Below are 16,302 nucleotides of genomic sequence, written 5' to 3'. Positions count from 1 at the left end.
TACCTTATTTGAAAACTGCAACTGGCACGACTCTCCTTCCTTATCAATTTCATTCCCTATTCTCATTTTAGCTTAACCTGCTTTCTTTCCTCCATTCTCAGCCAGCTTTTCTTTTCTTTTCCTGTTTCTTTTTCCCTCATTTACATTTGTTCACCTGAACAGATGTCCTCGTGGCCAAATTGATACTGAACCCTTTTCTTTGTTGGGTCACTTTCCTTCAATTTTCCTTCTCCCTTGTTCATTTCATTTCACCATATTATGTTTCTGTTTCTACATCTGAGTCTTATGTCTTCTTCTCTTTTTCTTTTTCATTAATGTTGTTTTCTCCCTTTCTCTTCCTCTTTTCAAATTCAAATCCATTTTCATTTTTCATCCATTTCCCCCCTCCTACAGGTCATATGTCCTATCAAGTGTCAAGTGTCACGTAAACGCCCCCCCTCGAAATCGTCAGGAGAAGAAAAATCCAAAAATCCAAGGAAGAAGAAAAAAAAAAAAAGGAAAAAAGGGGTTCATCATATCAATGGAAACTGCAACAATCACCCGTGTCAGCCCGAGCTATCTATCTATCTGAAAAGAAAAGAACAAGGATGAATGGAAATGACAAAAACAAAAACAAAAACTGTCAGTGACAGACAATCAATCAATGTTCCTGAAAACACAGTTGCAGTGCTTGGAGGGGTAAAAGGGGGGGATGGGGGGGAGAAGGGAAGAGAGATGAAGGAATAAAATTTGAGTAAACAGTATGAGAAAATGAGAGGTATTCCTTCATCTCTCTTCCCTTCTCCTTTCCCCCCTTCTCCTCCTTTTATCCCTCCAAGCACTGCAACTGTGGTTTCAGGAACATTGATTGATTGTCTACTGCTGATGGTTTTTGTTTTTGTTTTTATCATTTCCATTTATCCTTGTTCTTTTCTTTTCAGATAGATAGATAGCTCAGGCTGACATGGGCGGTTGTTGCAGTTTCCATTGATATGATGAACCCCTTTTTTCTTTTTCCTTTTTTTTTCTTCTTTTTTCTTTCTTCTTCTTCCAAAAAAAAAGGGGGGGAGCGGAGGGGTTGAATGAAACGATGATATGCAATGAAGAAGTTGAGAGCGAGAGGGAACAAGAATATCAGATATTTCAATCATGTTTCTTTTGATCACATTTCTTTTATGAGCGTTGCCATCGTCCTTCTCTTTCATATACTTGCTTATGAGGTATTTCTGGATAAGGTGGAGGGAGGGAGGGGGGGAGTCTCGGTTATATTTTTCTGAACATCCTCTGCACAACAGAGCTATCAGCAACATTATCAAAACATTTTACCCTTTTTACCTACGTTTTACAATTATTTTTCTTTTAAGCTTGAGATGAAGCTAGTACAAGAAATGGAGGAAAGATGGCAGGACGAAACCGTAAGTTCAAGAAGAATCCGGGCTGGCAGCGCGGCCGGGAGAAGAGAGAAATATTTTGAATGGGCTTTCTGACTTTTCGGAATTGAGATGTCTTGCATTATAGAAATTAATGATCTCAATTGTTAAACGTTTTATTCAGGTTTCAGTATAACTTAATTCACCGGAAATAAATGGACAAGTTGTAGCTGTAGAGTCGTCCCGTCTCCAGGTGCGGTTGGGCCAGAGTAGGGCATTTCGATGGGAGAGGGATATTTTTATGGAACAGAAATCGGGGGAGTGGGATGAAGGAGATGGACAGGAAGGGGCGGGGACGGCAGAAGAAATAATATTGGAATAAAGTAATAAAATAAAAGGGTAGCAATTGAGGATGATACAGGATATCTAATACGGATATCTATTCCCGCCATTGAAGCATGCAGAACAAGCAAGTCCAAATGATGGCGTGGCTGACAATCCAGAAAAGAATTAGAAAAGAAGGAAAGGCAAAATACAGAAAGAAAAGACAAAGAAGAAAAGAAAAAAGAAATGGAGGAAAGAAGAAGGGGTATAGTTGAAAGCGGGGGGGTTAAAATCGTTTTCAGAACCCGAAATCCAACCCAAGATCCGACCCAAATATAACGAAATAATAGAGAAGAAAAGTAGGGCGCAAAAATGAGAAGATAAAAAAGTATACACTTCTAAAATAACAAAACAAACGAATCACCCAATGCCCCTAAGACATGCTGACAACACACATTGCAAACAAACGCCTTGCTTATTGAACATATGAACTTGGAGTTTAGATCTGAATGCAAGAAAGAAGTAGAGGAAATGGAGAGGAAACGCGAAAAATACGTGAACTGTGGCAGATGAGTATTAAATCAAAAGAAAAGGTCGGTTTTCATCCCCTGACCTATCATATATCCAACGCATAGAACTAGCCAGTGAACGAGGGTTTAATTGTACGGAAACTCCCCCAGGCCGCGATCAGGTACGTCAACCGGGTAGCGGAAGATCGGTCTATTAATGTGATGAGGATCATTATTGTTGTTATTGTTGTTATTGTTGTTATTAGTGTGGTTGATGTTGATGTTATTATTGGAGGCAATACGCTGGCCTGGAACAGCCGGTCTTGCCTGCATGTGTGTAGGTTGGGTGGGTAGTGGAGATGGCTGGGTCAACACTGTTTGATTATGAGATTGAGTCTTGTCCGGAACGCCGCGCATAACAAGGGGCTTGTTCAGTTGCTGATTCCACTGTGGATGTGGATTAAGGGATGGGATCGGTCCGAATGAGTTGGGAAGCGTGGACATCACAGGCGGGGGTGCCGGCGGGGGCGCGGACAGAGGAAAGCGAAGATTGGAGTGTATTCGGAATTTAGGTGGACCTTGAGGATTTTTGAGCTGGGGCTGAGGTGGTGAATGTTGTTGAGCTTGATTGATATCTCGGGGTTGATTTAGCCTCAGATTCTGATTTTGATTCCCATTCTGGTTCTGGTTCTGGTTCTGGTTCTGGTTCTGATCCTTCCGGGCGGCGGAGACTCGTTGCTGCGGCATCGGTGTTCCTTGCACTGGATGGCCAAGATGATCATATTGATAGTGGTAATGTTGATGGTGACCATGATTATATTGCTGTGGATGAACGCTAGGAACGTGCGGAAATGGAACTGGAACTGGAGCCGCAGCTGGCGGGATAAAATGAAAATCCCACCCGTGATTCCAGATGTGAGGTTGCTGAGGATCTTGCCGGACAATCGGCTGATGGGTTGGATGGGGCGGCTGTTCTACTGTGTTCATCTGTTCCATATCTCCTCTAAAATGAAGAAACTGGTTGGCTCCGTTTGGGACCGGAATTGCTTGGGGGTAGGCCACAGCTAATGGATGGTTGTGATTGACTGCGGCATGCATGGGAACATGCGCAGGGCCAGCAGCACCAGGTTGGGCTGGATTTGCTGGCGCGCCTGGATTCTGCCTCCTTCTGAGCAGATCGTTGTAATGCTGTTGCTGATTCCGTAGATGTTGTAGATACCTGCGATGATCCACCGACTTGTGATGTTCGTTCTTGGGGGCCTCGACCGCTAATTCCTCGATATTCAACTGCGGATTGGCCTTCATGACCTCATCTATCGCTTTCTTGTGCGCACTTGAAACCTCCTCGAAATGGCGACTATTGGACCTGCCGTCATGGAGGGGACAACTATTTGGACGTTTGTTAAAATGCCTGTACCCCTCCGTTGTGATGGCCTTCTTGCAGACGTAGCACATTACCGAGCGGCACTTCACGCACGTCATTTTGTTGCAGCCATCTTCCTTGATTATTTTAACCTTGCACTTTGGATTAGGGCAGGTCCTGATAAGTGCTTCACTCATCGCCTCCTCAATTTTCTGTCTTGCGGGTGTTTTCTTGTCATTGGCCTGCTCGCAGGTTTGTGGGCTGTGAGCTGCTAGGCCGCAACGACGACAGCTCACTTTTCTGCAGGCTGGGTTCTGGCAATAGAATTGGCAATCACCCATTTCAATCGGTGGGCATATAGCTTTGAAGTCACAAAAGGGACAATCATGTAGTCCCTCAAGCTCTGCTCTTGCAATCTCGTCGCGCTGCTGAAGCTGTTCTAATTTCTTCATCAGTGGGTCACCTAAAACCTTGGCTAGAATCTGTTTGTCGAAGCCGGCACCACAGCCGCTTATGTCCATGCAATTCACTTCATATTTCATGACACCAATTTGGGATTTTGCAGTGGATCTGACACATTCCTTGCAGAAGAAGTGGATATTTTCCCCTGCACAAGGTATCATATGAATTATGGGGACATCGGTATAACAACATTTGCATTCCATGACATTACCCTGCGCAATGCATGTCGCTTCTTTTTCGGCATCCAATTTAGCCAACTCTTTTTCCCGTTGACGTGACTCTAAAATGGGGTTAGCTAGTGGGCACGAGATCAGGGTTTGGTTGTCTGGATTTGAAATGTCCCATACCTTCCCTTTTCCGTCGCTCTTCTAAAGCATCCTGGAGTTCACGCAATATATCAGAATTCATCGGAATATCTGGCTGCCGTACCAGTTCGACGGGGCCCTGATTGCTGCGTTGTCGATGTAAAGGAAGAGGATTCGTCATATTGGGTGTGTTTTCGGATTCGTCTAGGCTTGCATAAGCAGCGAACAACGATTTCTGAGACTGTAGTACAAAGCGTATGTACTCTGGACGAATTTTAGGGAAATTTTGTTCTAACAGATATTGACTGACAGATGTTAGCTATTTATAATAATAATAAAAATAATAGTAACACGAAATAAAGCCAAATTAGAGTGAAAAGTGTTTGTAAAATGAAACTACCCTGTGATTTATAGATGCTCTAGGTTAATCCCGAAGTTTCCAGGGATATAAACAAAGAGCCGCCAGTGAGACTATACCAGGAATGGAATTTGGCCTACCTATCTCGGTAGTAAGACTTGCCCCGAATGACCCCATCGTCTCTGCCCCAGGCTCTCTTGGAACTAGTTGATTGCTGAGACTTTCGCGGAATATTTTGTGGGAGCTTTTCGAGTTTTGCTACTACTTCTTCTTCTTCTTCTTTGGGGTATGGACCCAAATCCATGATAAGGTGGACCAAAGCTTCCTCCACCTCAACGCCTGGGTTGACAAACGCGAGACGCTTGTAAAGCTGTCCAACATACTTGAAGCTGATACTCGGGAAAATGGTCGCGACTCGAGCATACATCTGGTCATTTCTGTTTTGTGGAGAGGTTGATCGGGCTCGTGGTTGACCCAGGCGGGAAGCACCACTTGACCTTGGCACCTTGATGGCGCCATTTTCATCATCACCCGTGAGGTCTATAATCTCAGTGAGCTTTCGTTTCATGGCTCATAGCTTAGGCGCTGTGATCTCCGAAATAAAAGGTTGGTGGTTGTTAACTAAAAATTTTCTCTCAGAGCAGGGACGACAAAAAATACAATAATAAATAAATAAAAGAAATAAAGAGAAAAGAAATATAGGAAAGTGAATCCACATACCAAGAGATTCCAATGATACAAATGGAAAAAGGCCTCTGTACTTGTAAACAAAGGTGCACACAACTTGGCAGCTGGATATCCAGAATGGGAGAAAATGTATCTGATATCATCGACACCCGCTGCCCTCATTTACCAAGCCTGACAGGGTAGGATGAAACAGTAGTCAGCTCCTGAGATAGATCGAAGAGCTTATGCTCCTTGAAGATTAGGGGATTGAAGCTTGCACTTAAGGCGATGAACAAGACTAGGGGTAGGGTCTAAGAAGAACAGAAGCCCTAGTTAATGAAGTGAAGCAGCCTCCAGAGCTGCAAATATAGATGCTGGAGCTGAGTCCCTCTACCTGCGAAGTGTCAAGAACTAGCTGGTGGAGTGGTGGAGGCGAGGAGGTTCGCGGTAAGAAGATCCAGATGCAAATCATTCATTCATGCTTTTCACGTCCTTGAGACTCAGCCTGGCACCTCGAACCTCGAATCTTGGATTTCCCTTTGTTAGTCAGAGATGCATAGAGAATGTTGGAAATCCTATCCGCGTGGCGGGGACAACTACAGACACCAACTTCACAGCCAGACCATGTTGATTCCCATTTCAACTTGTGCTTGGGGCGCTGTTGTCCCACCATGAAGAGCAACGAACGACGATGTCGTTGTCCGTCCATGGAGTCAAAAACTTCCAATCTAGGCTTAGCATAATCATGTGACTTTCAGCATCAGTGACGCGCGACGGGTGACTAAGCAGCTTCCCCGGGCCTGATGATTCCTGGCCGAAACCCGAATCGGGAAGGCTTAACCCTGGGTCCGTCCCCGGATGACGTCGCTTTCCATCGGAACCAGGCACCGATTAAGCGGGGGAACCAGACCCCAACTCTTGGCGGAAGAACTTTCGGCCCGATTACACTCCTTTAAAACACAGTCCACTAACAAGTCACACCTATGTTACATTCAAAATATTCAAAATAGTGGTGGTTTTTCATACTATACAAGCGCATAGCGTTTACCAGCCCAGTCTTAACCACTAGCCCCAGCCTGAACTCAGTTTTGCCCCTACAGAGAGCTGTTCCTGAGAGAGCTGCGCTGGACAGATATCACTGTTGATTAGTAATATGTCATCAATGTCTAGCTAGTGTGTGTCCTTTTAGAGGGACCGAAAATAGCCGACGACTGGAGACCCGCTTTGTGGGCGTTCCTTATTCTGTCCCTTGACAGGGAGACGACTGCCTACCTAGGTAGGAACGGCGGCGCACTTGTGCATGCATCACCAGGTCTTCTATTCGGCCATTTGCACGAATCAGAGACGGCGCTCCCTTGCTTCTTTTGAATCCCTGTCGAAGATATAAAACCTGCCTGGGTAGCTTTGTATTTCTACAACGCCCCTTCATCCAGCTCGTCGAGATCCTAGGACTGATGAAATTTGCTATACATATAAACTTATATCAACACAACAATATACCCCACTCACAGAGCGCGGCTCGTCTTTAATCAAAAATAAAGGAAGAAATAAGAGAAACCAATAGCTCAAACAGAACCCCAAGTCATGGGGTCCTCCGATTGCTACCTGCCCCCCTCAGACTCCCCGGACCTCACTCTCGTCGTCCCCACCACCGCAGAGCGCATCCAATGTCTGAAAGCAAATAGCCGGGAATGGAGAGGTCTATTGGATCCTGATCAATATATTCAGCGCGAGAATCACCTCATGAATCAGGACATGACCAAGGACGGCGCAATGACCCAATGGATCCTCGTAGACCGTCATCTTCCCCCCGATAACCGTCCCATTCTCAGCAGCTGCGAGTCGTTTGGCAAACGCGCCTGGTTAGCTCATGGCGGTGAGGTCGAGCAGATCATTGCCCACGGTGTTGGAAGCGTCTTTTCAAAACCAGAGTTTCGCCGTCGGGGTTACGGTGGGCGGATGATTACTGAGCTCGCGAAGAAGCTGGACACATGGCAGCAAGAAAATTCGGTGCGGAAGAAAGGCATATTTTCAGTCCTCTACTCGGATATCGGCAAAAACTTTTATGGGGAACGTGGGTGGAAGGCATTCCCTTCGTCGCACATCTGTCTCCCAACCACCTCAAATGATAGAGTACAGCAGGTTACCCCTGGAGTCGATTTGGGCATGGGGAGGGAAATGCAGGCAGACGACGTCAGACGCCTCATGTGCTCCGATGCAGCACTTGAGCGGTACAAACAAGTCTTAAGGGAGGCGTCATTGAATTCAAAAAAGGCCAAAGTTGGCTTTGTGCCAGATTATGCAGCTTTGAGCTGGCATTGGGCCCGCGAAGAGTTCTACTCAAAGATTCTGGTTCCTGCCAAGGGCGTGCCCAAGGTGAAGGGCGCTTGCGTTGAAAGCCGCAAAGTTTTCATCTGTTGGAATCGGAACTTTGGAAAGACCGACAAGGACCACGTTTTATATATCCTGCGGACGCTATACGAGGAACCAAACTCGCCAGCTGAAGAGAAGGCGGTAATCGAAGCGCTGGCTGCAACACTCTATCGGGCCCAGTTGCAGGCGCATGAGTGGGGTATGAGCCGTGTGGAGATTTGGAATCCATCCCCAGTCGTCGAAAAAGCCGCAAAAATGCTGAGTGAGACTGCGCAAGTCGAGCATAGAGAACAAACTAGCATATGTAGCCTTAAGTGGAATGGCAAACAGCTTGGGCTAGGCGAAGATGTTGATTGGTATTGGAACGAGAAGTATGCCTGGTGTTGACGCTTAGCTGCTGTTTCCTGAAGTTGAGCTCAAAGCTCCTTCTCATGGGTCTTTAGTTTCTCTTCCGCCCTTTTTATGTTGAGAGATTGTCTAATGCTTTTTATGGGTGGTGTCATTTATTTCCAGCCTTATTCCGATAGACCATGGGAGGAGTACTCAGATAGCCTGGTGGCGATATATTTGCTTTTGCGGCTTATGCGGGCAATCCCCCATACCGTATCGTATTTGATGTTGGTTATCACTGGTTTCCATGCTTCACGCACGCCTTGAGTCCTGTACGACGAGCCTGAGTTTCTAGCCTGGGCTTATAACAAACGCTTGCCGGACCGGGATATTGGTGGGAGTCGCTCTGTGTCATTCAGCAGTTCCTTTGTCAGTCTGTTACTCCAAATTTATCCACATACATACAGCAAGTTCTAGATCCGATTTTTATGTATGTACAGTACATTTCAGTACATAGTTGCGCAGTTCTAGATGGACAGGAAACACTTATGCGTACCTTCAAATTATCCCACGTAGCTTCGCTCCTCCAAGACTCCGGCAATAGATCTTTCCAACTCTCCAAGAATTCCGCGCGACCAATCGCCATCGTTGGATCCGGCGCGTTGGCCTCTAGGTAAACTTCCCCAACCCAGCTCACCGTAGTATCTTTATCGAGACTTGCCCCTAAAAGCCCCCAAAAATATGTCAGCAGTCCTCCCATGGCAGAAAAAGAAGAAATATACACCCAATTTCACAACCACCTTACATTTGAGCTCCTCATAAACCTCCCCAAGACCCAGCGACGCCGGATCCCCCATTAACCTCCTCACCAACGCATCAAATAACGGCCTTGGGAACCCAGCATCCCCCACCCTAACAGCCCGCCACAAATCCCGTACCAAAAACTGCTTCTCCATATTAATCCCCTGCAACACAGCCCCATCCAAAATATTTTTCCACGTTTGAATCTTTACGACAGCCGATGGTCTCCAACAAGCTAATCGACCATCATCACCACCACCACCAGAGTGACGCGCTTTGTGTACAAACCCGCACACCTCCACCCAGCCCCGCTCACACTCCACCGGCGAAAATGGGACATCGCCAAATACCTTTGTAATAGCTCGTCGCCGCTCCCTTTGCACAATGGAACTCTTATCGCCAGCGGTTTCAGTAGCAATAGCAGTAGATACTGCCCCAGTGCCATTGCCATTGCCGGCGTCGCTCATATCAACATCCGCGTCCTCCTCAGCGTGCGTACCACTATACACGCGCAGTGAGCGCTGGAGATACGGAAGTGCGGAGTATGGGTTGCTATCCAGCTTCACGAGTTCGAGCGTGGCATTGCATTTGGCGATGGTTGTGATGTGGTGACGAGGCGTTTCTCCTGTCGCCTGTTGCGGCTCCGGCTGGGTAGAAGGGGCGGGTTGGATGAGGTATATGCAGTTTGAGGAGTGGACATGTCGGACCATGTAGGTTTGGGTAGTCGTACAGAGGTTTACGTAGGCATCGGTGGATGACGACGGGGCAGATGAAGACGATGGCGGGGCGGATTTTAAGTAGAGACTACGGTTTTTGATTGACTTGGACGTGGTTAGTGGAAAGCGCAATGGTTCATAGGAATTATTTATTGGTAATAATCTATTGAAATGTGGTATATGCGTACGGAGATCCAGTCTTCCCAGAGGAAATCAGCTCCGCCAATTCGGGTGGTAATTCCACGAGCTTGAGAGCGTGTTGCGGGCTCGTGTGTGTAAAGTCAAGCGCTCGTCCCGTGAGCTTTGCCATCGTTATTCGCTCCGCTCAGTTCACTCGAATAATTATCGATTCCACGATTAAATCTGATATAAGATAGGGAAATTTAAGGTATCTGGTTTGTATCTTGATCTTCTTTTCGCCGTGGGTGGGACTCGGAGCTATAGCCGCGGGGCTAAATTGCGTGATTAATTAGGGGCGCGTCTTTTTATGGTTTCGAGCGGCGCGCGGCTAAAACCTAACTAGTATCTTAGTAGTATTCTGATGGTGGCATCTGCCAATTACACAGTTACTGAGTAGTGTCATGATGGTGTTAGGAAGTCCTGCGCCGTCTCAACGCTATCTTGACGTTTAATATTCGGCGACGTGTCGTCGAATATAATGGTGGAACATGTGTTACGATCGGCGACACGTGACACGGGTGGAATGGTGGATCCACGGTGTAATCACCGTAAATTAACCCTACGTTCTTCCCGTATGGTTAAAACAGCGTCGAAAATGAGATGCTCTTGAGTGGCTGCACTCCTATCTTACAGACTATACGGAGTAGAGGTATATAACAAAAAGGAGAGAGAGAACAAGACTACAAGTGATAGACATACATTTGCGAAATAAAATGTAACAGGGAGGGAAAAAAATGACATTAATAACAGTGAGAAGTAAAAATAGAAACAATGATAATAATAAGCTGTTATAAAAATACATCAATAGGTACTTTTTGAACAATACTATACTGTGATTTTGCTTCTTTAATCTCCTCCTTGTTGGATATTTCCTGTAGGCGTGCCACGCAGGGATGGAAAGAGTGCGTATGAGCGAGTCACAAATGGGAGTTTGTCTTGACGGCTTTGATTTCGATTGATTCATTGCTTAGTTTGTACCTTGCCTTGCGCTCTAGGGAAGGAAAAGAGCGGAAGAATTCAAATGATATCAGAAGTAGAGAACAACCAAAAGGGGGCTACTGGATTATAAGTATTATTGTATATCAGACTTATAACACGGATTGGGCAACACAAGAATGAAACCAATAAGGGGTAAAAAATCGACGTAGGATCGAGAGCAAGAAAAGTAATAAAATAGCAGCATGCTAGAAACTCTCAGGTCTCTAGCATGAGGAAGGTATATAGATTATCTAGACACACGCAACACGCACACATTCCGACTTCATTATCATCTCCGGCCCACCCGCACAGGCGCAGCGCTATCTTCCTTCTCCGCTCGTGGTAGTTGTTCTCGTTTCCGGTTTTGCTATTGTTGCTGTTGCTGACCCACACCCTCGCCTCCAGAATTACTCCTCTTTCCGACGTTCTGCTTCTTCTCGTCCTTTTTCTCCCCCTTCTTTGCCAGCTCATCCTTCTTCAAAATATCTTTGATAGCCTCACCATCCTTCGCCCACTCGTCCCTCGTGTCTTTAAATTGTTCCTGCACAAACTTTGCTCGCTCGGCTTTCTCCTTCTCCTCCGCTTCGCGCGCCTTGCGCTCTCGCTCCATCTCCTCCATGTGCCTGATGTCGTCCAGACTCGGCTCGTAGAGATGCCAGATGGTGTAGTGGGGCAGGCCGACGACGGAGAATTTCATACGCTTAGCCATCTGTTTTCAACGTCAAGAAAGTTAGATGTGGAAAGCAAGAGAAAATTTTTTGTAAAACAATTATATAAACTCACCTTTCCAAACGCCTCGGTCTCCGCATGCTTCTCGAAGCTAAATGCCGGGAAATGGACACCGGAGCGGAATACCCTAGCCTTGGCTAGGATGCTCACGCCACCCACACCATCGAGGTCCATTTCCATATCGGGGTCTCCATAGGGGTCTCTGAGATATGCCAAGTGCGGGCGCCAAGTAGCATACTCCGCATAGCCTTCCACAATGACAGCATCCTCGTCTAGAGAATCCGCCAGGGCCAGCGCGGTCTCTGATTCTTTCCACGAGTTCAAGTCGTAGGGTTGTTCTCCACCAAGCCAATCGGGAAGAGGCCGCCAAACGTCTGCCGTTTAAAAGTCAGTGGCCTGGGAACGATGAATGTATAGACGTATATAAAGGTACGCCCATGGGCCAAACTCACTTGGTACAATAATATCCTTGTTATGCCTCATTAAATCCTCCAAAATAGTGAAAGGCGCAGTTTCCACATCAGCATCTCTCCAATATACCCAACTGTGTGTTGGGCGCAGAGTGGCACTCAACAGCCAATTCCTCGCTTGGGCCATAAGTTTTCTTCGGGACGCCTGTGCAGCAAAGCCATGCCTGCTTTCCACGTCTTGTTTGACCTTCTGTCCAAAATCCTTCTCAATCACGGATATCTCTCCGTAATGCTGTTTAGGGTCTGGATCATCCTGCAATTCCTCAAGCATTTTTGTAAGGGTCTCAAGCGTGTTGTCTTTCGAATCGGAAACGAGAAAGGCGAGATCTATGAGGTGATGTGGATAGGTAAAATTTCGTAGATGGGAAAAGAACACGGGTAGATGTGGCTCCGCGTCTCTAAGGGGTGTGCAGAGGAGGACTCGCTCCTGTCGTTCCCAGCCCCGGGCAGTTCCTTGAAAGTCTGAGAGGTCATAGTATCTGACGGTCTCCGGTTGAAAGTCGTCGACGGAAGAGAAGAGACCAAACGTTATAGTTCCTAATATCGCAGCTCGCCAGGAGGGGAAAATTAAAAGTAAAATAAAGAACGAAAAGCCGCCAAGGACGCATAGCCGTTGTATGAGCTGTTGTCTTCGGCGCAACGCAGAATGTGAGCGTGGTTGAAATCTATTTTGAAGGAGAAAAGGTATGTATTGGAATTAGTCAAACTCGTTCACACAACGCGCCAATCATAACACCTGCCTGCAGTAAGGGAAATGACAAAACGCTTCTCGCCATTTTTGTTGTCTTTCTATAGGCACAGAGAATAACAACGTACCTATGAGGTGATATCGAGAAAGTCCCGCCCTCCCCGCGCGGGTAGGCGGTGTAACCATTCGAGTAGGGAGAATGCCCCTTCATCCCTCCCAAACGAACAGCATGTATGAAAAAGTAATTCCCACAGATAGCAGCTGCCCCAGCCTCGCGGGTTGAACGGGCAGGAGCTGGAAGTCTAGGAACGGCCGGTTGTATATATATATGTGTATATATTATATCAGAGGCCACACACACCCTTGGGTCTGAGAAAATTGTTCCACTACCGGATCTGCGTGGGTTCTCTATTGCGGAGTTGCGCCCACGGCCCAGAGAGAACCAAATTCAAAAAATTAAGAAAAAATTGGATTACTCAAAACCGCTTCCCATAGGGGGTAAATGTGTCTGTCGTATTGGCTGCAGCGAAGGTCAAGAGCGCTGCGGCTTTTAAGAGATAGTTATCTGGGGTAATTGGAGGGTGGTAGAAAGATCAGGTGTATAGCGTCGGGTAACAGCTTTCAGATACCCAGGGTATGTCTAGTCACACGGAAACAGAAAGCATATAGGCGACAAAAGATCGAGAAAAACAACCCGGATCCTCTGCAAGCAACAGTGTGTGCGAGCAGCAACGGTGTCATTTCTTTTGGTTTCGGCACCTGGGCAGATTTCAAGATGAAATCACGGCAGGGGTCTCGGAGTGGAAGTTGATCCGAGCCCGACTGACTGAATTGTTACGTCAGCCAGAGCATACGAGGCTGTGGTTGGCCAGCAGAAAATTAGTAGTCCAACTAGCCAGATAGCGCAATTTTTGAAGAAATACTCCGGAGTTTGTGTCCACTCTTGCTAGGTGCTGCTGCAGAAGGGAGCGTCGCTGGTTGGCCTGATGGGACCCTGGGCTGCTCTGAAACATAGTGGTTGTTCTGCTAGCCTCTCAGGGGGCGGCTGCAATCCCGCAGCCACATAACTCTTGTTTCTTCAATGCTATGTTACAACTGCTCAAGAGTCAACATGAATGTCCTTACTATTCAACCGCTCCCTCGCCCCTTTTCAAGACGCAGCTCAACTGAACTTGAAGGAGGGCAAATGTACTTTACGTGAATTGCCCCTGCACAATTCTAGGCAGTTGCATGAACTGTTCTGGCGCCCGTCTTAGTTCTTTGAAAACCTGCAACGTGATTTAATAATAATGGCAATACAGCGGATTATTGATTTTCATTTCGTTTGTACTGTACATGGACAGTACATGTAGTACTTTTTGAGTTTTACAGTTATCCGCGCACCGTAAGCACGGGGGAGTTGGCGCCGGTTGGGAGTGGGATTTGCCGCTATAAGCGTGCTTAACGCCGTTTAGTCTCGCCAGCCAACCTCTAAATTTCAACCTGACCCGCAAGGGGGAAAAAAGGTATGGCTCTGACAAATTTTTGTATGCCCTTATGTGACATTGATTATATGGGACAGCAGAAAGAGATTGATCTGAAGGCAAAGATCTACATGATTGATTATTGAGATAACCATTATTGATAATTCAGAGGCTGTGAGAGCACCATGACACGGTATAAGGAGTCGCAGAATGCAACTAGTGTGGTAGCGTGGTGTCATTTCTGGACTCGAAACTGACAGAGGCTGATTTCAAAGATTTTGAAGCTTCTGGGCGATATGTAACTAGTTAAGGCTAAATCTTTTTAATTATTGATGGAGAACTTCGAAGTCTGCATACTGCTTCGATACTTAATTCAAATACATCTATATTGGCCATATCTTTGAAGCAATCAAGCAATGACTGTTGCATAAATATGGTTCCCATTCGAGCTATACCAGAAGAAAGGGGCGCCGGCCAGGAAGTGAGAAGGTTGTTCGGAACAAACCCCAGTCAAGGGGGAAGGAAATAAACAGAAGGGACAACGTCTCCAAGATAAAACAACCTCTTTTGCCGATAAACAGCTCTAAAATCACCTCAACCCTATCTTTTCTACCGAGGATAAAAAGCATCAAAATAGCTCGTCGAACGTGCGCCCTCCTCAACACTACCACCCGGTATATATATCACCCCTCCTCCATGCCCATGACAGTTCCCCTCGACTCCCACCGCGGAAATCCCATGTCGCGGCTCCGCCATGGGCCCTAATCTCTCCCACACCCGCTTCTCAACATCAAACACCTCCGTCTGGTTAAAAACGCCCGATGCCACCTCCTCATTCCCCTCCCCACCAAACGTATAGATCCGCTTCCCCAACACCGCCGCCGCTAGCCCGGCCCTCGCAGTCGGCATCCGCGCCCTTTCCTCCTCCATCCACCCCCGCTCCACATCATCCATATCAAGCACAAACACCGTATCCTTCAGCACCCTCGCATCCCGCCCGCCAACGACATACAACTTGCTCCCCACCGTAACCCCGCCCGCATGATCACGCGGCGCAGGCATCCGCCGCGCACGCGGAGGAAGACTTATCCACTTCCCCTGCACCGTATCATATGCAGAGACGATATCGAGTGCCCCCTGCTCGCCTCCCCGTACGCCGCCGGCCAGGTATATAACGCCGCTATCGCGGTGGACGCCGACAGCGGCGCTGCCCCTCGCCTCCGCCTGTGGCATGGGCGCCACGGCCGTCCACTTGTCCTGGTGCGGGTCATAGACCCAGCAGTCTGCCACGGTACTGCGGCCCTGGATTAGGGCGCCGAGCACGCCGCCCAGGAGGTAGATTTTGCCGTTGATGCTGGCGGCGTTCGGGTGGTTGAGGGGGATGGGGATGGGGGAGCGGGGTGACCAGGTATTGCTTGGGATATCGTAGAGGAGGACAGCGTCGGTGGTGGCCTCGCCGGCTAGGCCGCCGCCGACGGTGATTAGTTGGGTAGGGGAGAGGAGGACGGTGGAGTGTGAGCCTATTGCGAAAGGGAGGGAGGTAAGGGGACGCCAAGTTGTGGCATGCGTGGGGAGCGGAAGGAGTATGAGTAAAAGTACGGCCAGGGGATGCATGGTACCCTTTTTTTCGAGCGTGGTATGAGGGATTCGAGTTGGCGATGGAGGAAATGGCGGAAGTTGTGCCCGTATGTATACAGGCGACTATATGCTCCGTATAGTTACACGGAGTCCGTAAACCCGTTCGACGACTTCAGCTCCAATATTGTCTCGGTTATAGGAGATTTCAGCCCCCACCAATACAGCTCAATGATAGGTGGAAGGCAGCGCACTCCCCCTTCCGTGGAGAGTGTTACACTAGACGTTAGCCAGCCCAAAAAGGCCAGAAATAAGGAAATATGATGGGACCCGTTAACAATCCTGCGTTATGACCATAGGATCGCATTGTGTACAGCTCCGCGAGAATCCATGGGAAGCACCAAAACAGAAGGTTGCCAAGAACATTGGCTACGGGAGAGTAAATGCAAGCATATGGGGAGAAAATGTTGTCGAACATAATAACATTTATATGTCTCCTAGATATCCCATATAGAATATGAGGATAAGCCAGTCAAGTGAAAAAAACTGTATATGTAAATTTCTTTCATTTCAAAATTTCTCGTCTCTGTGTCTATTCTTTTCCTCAGTAGTTCTTTTGCTATAAAAGGGGACACTCGTCGTCTCTTTTTCCCCTATCTATCT

The 16,302-nt window shown here is 47.4% G+C and overlaps 5 protein-coding genes across 8 annotated transcripts; 1 reads left to right on the top strand and 4 right to left on the bottom strand.

The window, feature by feature from the left end:
* Positions 1-1,100: 1,100 nt before the first annotated feature.
* BDBG_00855 lies at positions 1,101-6,055 on the bottom strand. 2 transcript variants are annotated; one of them, XM_002629563.2, is made up of 4 exons: positions 5,391-6,055; positions 4,811-5,255; positions 4,355-4,617; positions 1,101-4,287 (listed from the first exon to the last, which is right to left on the bottom strand). In XM_002629563.2, exons 2-4 carry the CDS (start codon positions 5,236-5,238, stop codon positions 2,330-2,332), a joined length of 2,649 nt encoding a protein of 882 aa, XP_002629609.1. In that variant the 5' UTR covers positions 5,239-5,255; positions 5,391-6,055; the 3' UTR covers positions 1,101-2,329. The 2 variants fall into 2 exon arrangements, with proteins under 2 accessions (XP_002629609.1, XP_031576076.1); XM_031720079.1 differs by having other exon boundaries at positions 1,355-4,287; positions 4,713-5,291; positions 5,391-6,018.
* A 229-nt stretch (positions 6,056-6,284) lies between these two features.
* On the bottom strand, positions 6,285-10,200 carry BDBG_00853 (sister chromatid cohesion protein Dcc1). Of its 3 annotated transcripts, XM_031720077.1 has the most exons (5): positions 10,077-10,200; positions 9,745-9,994; positions 8,845-9,644; positions 8,596-8,762; positions 6,308-8,445 (listed from the first exon to the last, which is right to left on the bottom strand). In XM_031720077.1, exons 2-5 carry the CDS (start codon positions 9,864-9,866, stop codon positions 8,335-8,337), a joined length of 1,200 nt encoding a protein of 399 aa, XP_031576074.1. In that variant the 5' UTR covers positions 9,867-9,994; positions 10,077-10,200; the 3' UTR covers positions 6,308-8,334. The 3 variants fall into 3 exon arrangements, with proteins under 3 accessions (XP_031576073.1, XP_031576074.1, XP_031576075.1); XM_031720076.1 differs by having other exon boundaries at positions 6,285-8,445; positions 9,745-10,200; XM_031720078.1 differs by having other exon boundaries at positions 8,845-9,661; positions 9,745-10,200.
* BDBG_00854 (uncharacterized protein) lies at positions 6,308-9,770 on the top strand. Its single transcript, XM_002629562.2, has 2 exons — positions 6,308-8,712; positions 9,106-9,770. Exon 1 carries the CDS (start codon positions 6,921-6,923, stop codon positions 8,094-8,096), a length of 1,176 nt encoding a protein of 391 aa, XP_002629608.1. The 5' UTR covers positions 6,308-6,920; the 3' UTR covers positions 8,097-8,712; positions 9,106-9,770.
* Positions 10,201-10,326: 126 nt separating the features above from the next.
* On the bottom strand, positions 10,327-13,943 carry BDBG_00852 (mannan polymerase II complex ANP1 subunit). The gene is made up of 4 exons (XM_002629560.2): positions 12,730-13,943; positions 11,896-12,578; positions 11,498-11,817; positions 10,327-11,423 (listed from the first exon to the last, which is right to left on the bottom strand). The coding sequence occupies exons 1-4, from the start codon at positions 12,810-12,812 to the stop codon at positions 11,082-11,084; spliced, it is 1,428 nt and encodes a 475-aa protein (XP_002629606.1). The 5' UTR covers positions 12,813-13,943; the 3' UTR covers positions 10,327-11,081.
* A 730-nt stretch (positions 13,944-14,673) lies between these two features.
* Positions 14,674-15,678, bottom strand: BDBG_00851 (kelch repeat-containing protein; the record flags this gene model as incomplete). Its single annotated transcript, XM_002629559.1, has 1 exon — positions 14,674-15,678. The coding sequence occupies one exon, from the start codon at positions 15,676-15,678 to the stop codon at positions 14,674-14,676; it is 1,005 nt and encodes a 334-aa protein (XP_002629605.1).
* Positions 15,679-16,302: the final 624 nt, after the last annotated feature.

The sequence above is a fragment of the Blastomyces gilchristii genome (genome assembly GCF_000003855.2).
Source record: "Blastomyces gilchristii SLH14081 genomic scaffold supercont1.1, whole genome shotgun sequence".
NCBI lineage: Eukaryota > Fungi > Ascomycota > Eurotiomycetes > Onygenales > Ajellomycetaceae > Blastomyces > Blastomyces gilchristii.
The sequence above is the reverse complement of the archived record's forward strand: the minus strand, read 5'-3'. Positions and strand labels throughout refer to the sequence as shown.